Raw genomic sequence first — 8,998 nt, 5'->3', positions numbered from 1 at the left:
CTGCCTGCCCGCCCCCCCCCCGCTCACCTTCTTCCTTGCTGCAACCCGGCGACGTTCGGCGACGGCTCCACTCGTCCTTTGCCTCGCACCAGCCCCTCTATAGTCACCCGGCGCAGGGCAGTTCCAGCCCCTCCACCAGCAGCCCCCCAATTAGAGGGAGGTGCCATCGCCATCAGCCTCACTGCCCACATCTGGGGCTCGTTCAGCCCCAGCCCACAGCTGTAGCCCATCAGGAACAGGGGGCCATCACCCCAGCCCCACAGCCCGTCGCCTCCTCTCCTGGACTCTGTCGCAGCCCCTCACCCTGTGCAAAGGAAGCACAAACGCAGCTGGGAGGGCAAAGCGGACCACTGGTGTTTATTCAGTCATGCACCCAGCCAGTCCCGGGAGCGGGTCTGCTCCGGGGCTTGGGGCCCCCGAAGCTCCTCCTGCCCCTTGGACACCTTGGCAGTCCTTCCTGGATCTGCGCCCGTTGGTCAAGTGGAGAACAGTCGGTCGGTTGGCTCCTGGAGCGATGCACTGCTGGGCAGAGGCTGCCAAAAATAAGGAGCAGGGTGCAGGACATTACAAGAGAGGAGAAAAGTGACAGCTGGCTGGACAGCAGCGGTGTAATGAGAAAGCAGGGAAAGGGACAGTGAGAGAAGGACAGGGACAGGCAGTCCCACAGAGATGGAGAAAGAAGCAGCAGGGGGAGAGGAAGAGCGGCAGCAGAAAGAAGGAGCAGGACAGAGACTGAAAAAGAAGGACAGGGAGCAGGACAGAGGTGCAGAAAAAAACTTGCAATGGGCAGCACAACAAAGAGGAAGGAAAAAAGAACAGGGGCAAAGACCAGGACCAAGAAAGATAGGCAGAGACAAAAAAAAAAGCTACAAACAAAAGGGCAGAGAGGGAAGAATGAAACAACACAGACAGGGAGCTGGGACAGAGAAAGATGGAGGGAAGCGGCAGGGGTGGAACAACACAAACCACATAGCTACATGCTACAAGGCAGAGAGGGGGAAATTAAGAAATAGGGACTGTGAACTGGAAAAAAGAGCTAGAGAGCAAGAAGAATAGCAATGCATACAGAAAGAAATGGCATGGGGGGAGGAATTCTAAAGTAAGGTCATCAGGGAGCCAGAGACGGCGAGATGGAGAAAGGACAAAAGCAACAGGCTACAGAGTGGAGAGGGAAGAATTAATGAACAGGGGCAGAGAGCCAGCCTGAAAGAGACCAAGAAAAGAGAAAGGCAAAAGATCATACAGGTGACAGGGCAGAGAGGGAGGAATTAAAAAAACAGGGACAGGGAGTCGGACACAGAGAAAGGCAGAAAAAGCAACAGGCCACAGCAACAGGCCACATGGCAGAGAGGGAGGAATGGATAAATAGCAACAGGGGACCGGACAGAGTGCGATGGAGAATGGAAACAAACAGCAGTGGGCTCCAGGGAAGAATGAGGAATTAAAGAACAGGGACCGGGAGCTGGACAGCGAGACATGGAGAAACAGAAGGAAAAAACCAAACAGTGATGGGCTACAAGACAGACAGGGAGCAAATAAAAAAACAGCGCCAGGGAGCAGGACACAGAGAGATGGAGAAAGGGGAAAAAAAAAAAAGTGACAGGCTACAGGGCTAGCCCAAGCTGGACAACGGAAATATTCCATACCATAGATGTCATGCTCAGATTATGAATGGGGACTGGTCAGGGGGCCAGAATCGGCTCTTCTCATTTTCATGAGTTGGAATCCTCTCTTGACTGGGAGGTCAAACTATTTTGGGAATTTAGCAAAATTCACAATTTCCAGGTTCAAGGTTCTGTGATTGCTGCTTGGGGACTGGCTGTGAATCGGTTGTCAGGTGGTGAGAAAAATTATATTGTATATAGTTTGGTTTACATATTCATTATTATCATTATTATTATTGCTAGTAGTAGTAGAAGTATTAGTATTATTAGTAGTATTTCCTTTGTTGTCTTATTAAACTGTCTTTTATCTCAACTCACACGCTTTACCTTTTGTCCGTTTCTCCTCCCCATCCCACTGGGGAGGGTGGGGGCTGTGAGCGAGCGGCTCTCTAGTGCTTAGTTGCCAGCTGCCAGGTTAAACCACGACAGACAGAGAGGGGGGAATTAAAAAAACAGGACTGGGAGCAATCTACAGAGAGATGTCCGGGAATTAAAATGTAAAGAGCGACATGTACAGGGCAGAGCGGGAGGAATTAAAAAAAAAATAAGTAAAGACTGGGAGCTGGACAGAGAGACAGAGAGAAACAAAACACAGTGATGGGCTACAAGACAGAGAGGGAGGAATTAAAAAATCCTGGCAGGGAGCCAGACAGGGACAGATGGTGAAAGAAATCATACTGTGGCACAAGGCGGAGAAGGACGAAACTGAAAAACAGGGCCTGGGAACTGGAAAGAGCCAGAGAAAGAAAAAACTACCAAGGGGCTCTAGGGCAGAGAGGGAAGAATGAAAAAACAGGGGCGGGGAGACAGAGAGAAATAAGAGGGGGAAAGCAAGAGGCCGCAGGGTCCAGAGGGAGGAAGTGCAAAAGAAGGGCTTGGAGCCAGACAGGGCTCCCAGATGGAGAGGTGGAGAAGACGACCTTCAGAAGTGACAGGCTACAGGGCAGAGAGGGAGGAACTTAAAAATATCAGGACCTTGAGCCAGACCGAGAGAGACGGAGAAACTAAAAATGGCAATGGGTAACACGGCAGAGAGGGAGGAATTACAAAACAGGGACAGGGAGCCAGAACAGAGAGACTGAGAAGGAGAAAAGTCCCGACGGCTTCTGAAAAGAGAGGGAGGAATTGAAAACTAGAGAGTTAGACAGAGAGAGACGCAGAAAGAAAAAACTGCAGCAGACTACTGGGCAGAGGAGGAGAGTTGAAAAATGGGGACAGCGAGACGGACAGAGAGGGAGAGAGAAAGGAAAGAAGTGACAAGCAACGTGGCAGAGGGAGGAATGACGAAAGAGGGACAGGGAGCCAGACAAACTAAGATGGGGAAAGAAAAATATAATGACAGGCTAGAGGACAGAGAAGGAAGACTTAGAAAAACAGGGACAGGGAGAAAGACAGAGCGAGATGGAGAAAGGAAAAAACAGTGACAGGTGACAGGACAGAGAAGAAGAAATTGAAAATGAGGGGCAGTGAGCAGAATAGAGATTAAGAAAGCAGTAGACTCACAATGTGCTACAGAGAAAAAAGAAAGGAGTAATGACGGGCAGCAGGCCAGAGGGACAAGGAAAGACAAGAGGAAAGACAGAGCAACAGAGAAAACAGGTGAGGGACTGGGAGCCAGAAAGAAGGATAGCGTGAAAGGAAGAGCAACAGGGAACAGGACGCTGGGATAGACAGCAAATGAGAGCAACAGAGAGAATGGCAGAGAGGCGGAGCACAAGACAAAACAGGGACTGAGAGCGGAACAGAGAGGTGAAGCAATAAATAACAGGGCCAGGGAGCAAGACAGCGGAAGAGAGACAGAGAGAGAGGGACAGGTAAGACAACAGATAATTGGAGAAAGAAAAGAAAAAAGAAAGAAAAGAAAGGGAACAGCACAGAGGGTCACAGAAAAAGAGAGGGATGGCAGAAAGAAAAGTAAGATGAGGGAGGAAGACTGAGGAGCAGAGACGAAAAGGTACAGGGGAAAGGACAGAGATGGAGAAAACAAAGACAGACTGGAGGCAGAACAAAGGGCAAAACCGACCAGGACAGGGAGCAGGACAAAGGGATGGAGGAGGAAAAAATAGCGATAGGCTGCAGAATAGGGGGAGAGAGAGAAAAAGAGCAAGAGAAGGAGAATGACAGAAGGGTGCAGAAAGACTGGGACACGAAAAAGGGGGGGGTTGGGACACACACATCGGAAGGGTAGAAAGAAAAAGACAGGGATGAGAAGGAAGACAGCGTGATAGAGCGAGACGGAGGGAGCGGGATGCAAGGATACAGAAAAGCAGAGGTACAGGGAAAAGGAAAGAATGACAAGGAGAGAAAGCCAAGGGTGGGGAGCAGGAGAGAGAGATGGAGAACAAAAAAGTAGCGATGGACAGAAGGACAGAAATACAGAGAATGAAAAAAATACTTATAGGGAGCACAACAGGGATAGAATAAGGGAAAAAAATCAAGAGGGAGAAGGACAGGTAACAGGACCCCGAGGGAGTGAGAGGGAGGGAACACAAAGCAAGGCAGAGGAATGGAGAAAAAAAAATGGGGACAGGAAGAAAAGCAGAGTAACCAAGAGGAAAAAAAGAACCAGAAAGGGAACTGGACAGAGATAGGCAGCAGGAGAGAGAGATGGAGAAAGCAAAAACAGTGCCAGGGACAGAGTGACAGGCAAAAGAGAGGGATGGGGACCAGGACAGTGTGGTATAAACAGAGAGCAGGACACAAGATTGCAGAGAGAGAGGTCCAGGGAAGCAGAAAGAATGACAGAGAGAAAAAGAATAGAGGCAGGGAGCAGTTCAGAGAGCTGGAGAAAGGAAAAATACTGCTGGGGAGCAGCACAGGGGGATGGAGAAAGACAGAGGGACAGGGAGCAGGGCAGAGAAATGGAGAAAGAAAATAAGCGATGGGGAGCAGGAAAGAGGACTAGAAAGAGAAAAACAAGACAAGGGAGAAAACCAAGGAGCAGAGAGAGAAAGAAAGGTCAAAAGAAAAGGTCGGAGAGTTAGAGAAATCAAGAAAAATAGGTACGAGGAGCAATAGAGAATAGGAGATGGAGCAAGAAAATACAGGGCTGGCGAGCAGGACAGAGGGAGAGAGAGATGGGGGCAGGGGGAGGAGAGGAAGAAGAAAGGAGAGACAAAGATGGCAACAGGGCACAGGACACACAGACAAGACAGAGAAAAAGTATAGGGAACAGGACAAAGGGACCGAGAAATAAAGAAAGGGTCAGTACAAAGAGACCAAAGGCGGGGGGGGGGGGGGTGGCAGGGAGCAGCAAGGGGCTAGAAAACGGAGGAAGAGAAGAAAGTGCCAGGAAGCAGGACAGAGGAGGAGAGAAAGGAAACACGGGCAAGCCGGCTCAACAGGGACGTACACCAAGAAACGACCAGATAGGCAACGGGACAGAGAAAAGACAGGAAAACCTGCGACAGGAAGCAAGACAGAGGGATGGTGAGAGGAAACAAGGGGCAGGGAGCAGGACAGAGGTGGAGAAAGAAGCATTGGGGCAGAAGGGTAAAAAGAGAAAGAAGAAAGGCAAGAAGGATGGGGAATGACAGAGAGGGGAAAGAGAAGGACAAGGAGCAGGACAGATTGTCAGAGAAAGACAGGGACAGGGAGCGGGACAAGTGATAGAGAAAAAAGGGACAGGGAGACAGGATAAAGTGAAAGACAGGCAAAAATAAGAGACAGGGGAGCAGGACAGAGATGGAGGGGGGAAAAGCCTCCGCTGGGCAGCAGGAGAGAGAGGCAGAGAAGGGAAAAAACAGCACGTGGCTGCAGGACGAGAGATGGAGTGAGGAATTAAAAAACAGACACAGGGAACATGACAGAATGACAGAGAGAAAAAAGGGACAGAGAACAGGACAGTACGGGGGGGAAAAAGCAACTGTGACAGGCAGTGGGAAAGAGGTATGGAGAAAAATACTGAGGAAGAGAGAAAGAAGGGACAGCTAGCTGGACAGGGGGATAGAGAAATAAAGGATGGGAGAAAGAATAGGACAGAGAGAGAAAGGCAGGAAAAACAGCGAGAGGAAGCAGGGCACAAAGACAGCAAGAGGAAAAAGGGACAGGGATATAGACAGAGATGGAGAAAGACAAAGACAGCAGAGACACAGAAAAAGAGACAGAAAGAGCAGGGCATAGAAGGACAAATCAGGACAGCGGCAGGATGGAAATGGAGAAAAAAACCTAGGATGGTCAACAGGACAAAGAGGAATAGGAATATGGGCAGAGAACGGGACAAAGGGATATAGTGAGAAATGACAGGACAGCAAGCATGACAGAGTGACAGACCAGAACAATGACAATGAGAGAGACAGAGACAAAGAGACCATGAGAAGCACAGGGGTTGGAGAAAGAAAGAGACGTATATTAGGAGCCCTGCAAAGATATGGAGTACGAATGAGGAAAAAAAAAAAAGGGCCACGGAGCAGCACAAAGGGTCAGAGAGTAAGAGACGAAAAGGAAGGAGAATGGGGACAGTGAGAAACACAGTGAAAACAACCAGCGACAGCGAGCAAGACAAAGGGATACAGGGAGAAAAAGAAGGAAGGAGGGAAAGAGCTAAGAAGGCAGGGACACAGAGCAGCGCGTACCGGCACATAGAGAAAAAGAACACCAGAGAACAGGCCAGAGAAATGGTGGAGAGATAAAAAGAGAGAGAGGGAGCAGGACACAAACACAGACAGAAGAGAAGAGGTACGGGGAAGGAAAAAAAAAAAAAAAATTTTAAAAATTACAGCAGCATGGGAAAGAGATGGGGCCAGGGGAGGGCCTGGGATGCAGAAGAGGGGTGACATGGCCCTGAGGGCCCGGCACTCGCCACAGCTCTCACTCTTGGGACTGCTGGGAGACTCTGCCGCTTCAGATGCTTCTTTCTCTCCTACCTTCCTCTTCCGTAACTCCAGTTGTTTGGCTGTCCTCCACCTAAGGGAAAACGTGCATGTCTCACAGCTCTTACAAGACAAGACTCCCTAGACAAATAGCTTCGCTTGCTTGCATGCTGCACGGCTGTACCACACTGCTGGTGACACATACAGACCCGGCGGGGCATGCTGGTGGCCTGGCCTGCTGCAGGCTACGAAGAGGGATCCTTCCTCACGTGGAGAGGCAGCTGCCAGGCAAATGGCATTCAATTTCTTCTTCTGCACCCTTCTCTGGCCTCTCCAGCTTCTGCCATGACAGCTCCTGTCCGCAGCCACTCAGCGCTCCGCCTCTCCCTTTTCGCCCCCACGCCGCCAGCACAGCGAGGCCCGGCACACACAGCCCACACAAGCCTGGAGCAGGCGCAGCCAACGGCATCCCCAGGGCAGTAACGGACAAACGCGTCCTCAGCGCGGCCCCTGCCACGCAGACAGAAGCAGCGACGACCGCGTTACGGGAGACTGAGGCACGCTCCAGGGCCAGCGTGCCGCCCGCACCACGGGCCTTGGGGGAGGCCGGGCGCTCCGGGACAGGCTTCAGGGGACGTGCTGGAGCTGGGGGCGGCTGCGCGGGGCGAGCGGGGCCGGGGGAGGCTCAGAGGGAGCGCTGGCGAGTTGCGGAGGTGCCCGGCATCTGCGCCTGGGGGTGTGCCCGCCTCCTTCCCCTCTTCCCTTCCGTCACCTCCCGCCTCTGGCCCCGGGGCTGCCCGCACCTGGCTCACCCCCAGCGCAACAGCAGCCTGCCGCAGCGGGCGGCTCGAAGCTTCCCGTCCCACCACCTTCGGGCAGCCACGAGACGCGCCCGCCGGAGGGAAGCCCTCACCTCACCGCTGGCCTCTGCGCTCCCCCCGCCGCCGGGACCCGCGACGAGCGCGCCGCCGTGCTGCTCCCGGGCATCGCGCGTGCGCCGCAAGCCGACGGCGAGCCGGCAGGGCCACACCCCAGGCGAAGGCCGGGCTGCAGAACCGGGTTGCGGCCGCAGCGTTTCGTTACCGGGAGGCAGCAACGGGCGCGGCGGCATCGCCCCGCAGGCCCGCAGCACCGCGTTGCCGTTACCGGCGGATGGCAGAGTGGAGCACGTTGATCGGCGTCGCGCGCCACTAATTAAAAAGAAGCGACGGCGAACTAAAACGGAGATGTAGAAATAAAATGTAAAAAGCGAGAGCACTAAGGAAAGAGAAGGAAACAAAGACAGTGAACGGCATAAAAGTAGAAAATTTAAAAAACAACGGGGACTAGGGAAATAAAAGAAAAAAAAATTAAAAATAAGGACAGCACACTAAAACGGGGATGTAGAAAGAAAATCTTAGAAGTGAGGGCACTAAAGAAAGAGAAGAAATAAAGACATTGAATGGAAAAAAAGTAGACATAGAAATAATACTTAAAAACCGAGGGGGGTAAAAAAATAAAGACAAAAACTGAAAATCAGGGACAGTGAACTAGAACAGATGTAGAAAGAAAATTTAAACAGCAACAGCACCAAGGAAAGACAAGAAATTAGTGAAAGACAAGACAGCGAAATAAAGACAGGGAACGGGATAAAAGTAGACCGAACATCTTAAAAGCAACAGTGATCAAGGAGAGAAGGAAAAAAATTTAAAAATAGTCATGGCGAACTAAAATGAAGATGTAGAAAGAAAATCTAAAAAGTGATGACAGAAGCAACAGAAGAAATAATTAAAGAGAGCGAAGGGAAAAAAAGAAGGCATAGAAGTTTTACAGAATGAGAGGATTAGGGAAATAAAGGGAAATACACAAAAAACAGAGACAGCAAATGAAAATGGAGACGTAGAAAGAGTATCTAAAATGCAAGAGCATTAAGGGAAAATAAGAAATTATTAAAAAAACAGCAAAGGGAATAAAAGCAGGCGTAGAAAGAAAATTTAAAAAGCCAGAGGGATTAGGGAAATAAAGGGAAAAAATAAAGTATATGGACAGCCAACTGAAACAGAGACATAGAAAGAAAATCTAAAGAGCAACAGGAAAGACAAGAAATCATTAAAAAATAAAGCGGGTTAGAAGTAGGCATAGTAAGAACATTTAAAAAGTGATAAGCATTAGGGAAATAAAGGAAAAATTATGAAATAAGGACAGCAAACTAAAAGAGATGGAGAAAGAAAATTTAAAAAGCAACAGCACTAAGGAAACACAAGAAAGAAAAAATAAAGACAGCGAACAGGATAAAAGTAGACAGAAAATTTCAAAAGCAAGACAGATTAAGGAGATAAGGAAAAATTAAAAAGTAGCAATGTCTAACTAAAAGGGACACGTAGAAAGCAAACCTAAAAACCTATAGCACTAAGGAAAGAGAATAAATTAGTTTAAAAAATACAGACAGTGAACAGTAAAAAGGTACTCAGAAAGATTTTAAAAGCAATGGGGATTAGGGAAATACAGGAAAAAATCAAAAAATAGGGACCGCGGATTAAAACT

General features: G+C 49.6%; 1 protein-coding gene across 9 annotated transcripts; it reads right to left on the bottom strand.

Annotated features, from left to right (window-relative positions):
• Positions 1-330: 330 nt before the first annotated feature.
• LOC142364117 (uncharacterized) lies at positions 331-7,611 on the bottom strand. 9 transcript variants are annotated; one of them, XR_012766185.1, is made up of 4 exons: positions 7,389-7,611; positions 6,478-6,569; positions 1,992-6,023; positions 331-533 (listed from the first exon to the last, which is right to left on the bottom strand). XR_012766185.1 is itself a non-coding variant. In XM_075442855.1 (3 exons), exons 1-3 carry the CDS (start codon positions 7,584-7,586, stop codon positions 358-360), a joined length of 414 nt encoding a protein of 137 aa, XP_075298970.1. In that variant the 5' UTR covers positions 7,587-7,611; the 3' UTR covers positions 331-357. The 9 variants fall into 9 exon arrangements, 2 of the variants coding, with proteins under 2 accessions (XP_075298970.1, XP_075298971.1); XR_012766184.1 differs by having other exon boundaries at positions 6,530-6,569; XR_012766186.1 differs by having other exon boundaries at positions 1,992-5,831; positions 6,530-6,569.
• Between the last annotated feature and the right edge of the window lie 1,387 nt (positions 7,612-8,998).

This window comes from Opisthocomus hoazin, chromosome 25 (assembly GCF_030867145.1).
Source record: "Opisthocomus hoazin isolate bOpiHoa1 chromosome 25, bOpiHoa1.hap1, whole genome shotgun sequence".
NCBI classification, from domain to species: Eukaryota; Metazoa; Chordata; class Aves; order Opisthocomiformes; family Opisthocomidae; genus Opisthocomus; species Opisthocomus hoazin.
The sequence above is the reverse complement of the archived record's forward strand: the minus strand, read 5'-3'. Positions and strand labels throughout refer to the sequence as shown.

Excerpts from the sequence above, each read along its gene's own strand:
- LOC142364117 (XM_075442855.1), bottom strand. The coding sequence starts at position 7,586 with ATGCCGCCGCGCCCGTTGCTGCCTCCCGGTAACGAAACGCTGCGGCCG. Across the intron at positions 6,570-7,388 it reads GCGCAGAGGCCAGCGGTGAG|GTGGAGGACAGCCAAACAAC; the intron begins GTGAGGGCTTCC and ends GTTTTCCCTTAG. Across the intron at positions 534-6,529 it reads TGGAGTTACGGAAGAGGAAG|CCTCTGCCCAGCAGTGCATC; the intron begins GTAGGAGAGAAA and ends TATTTTTGGCAG.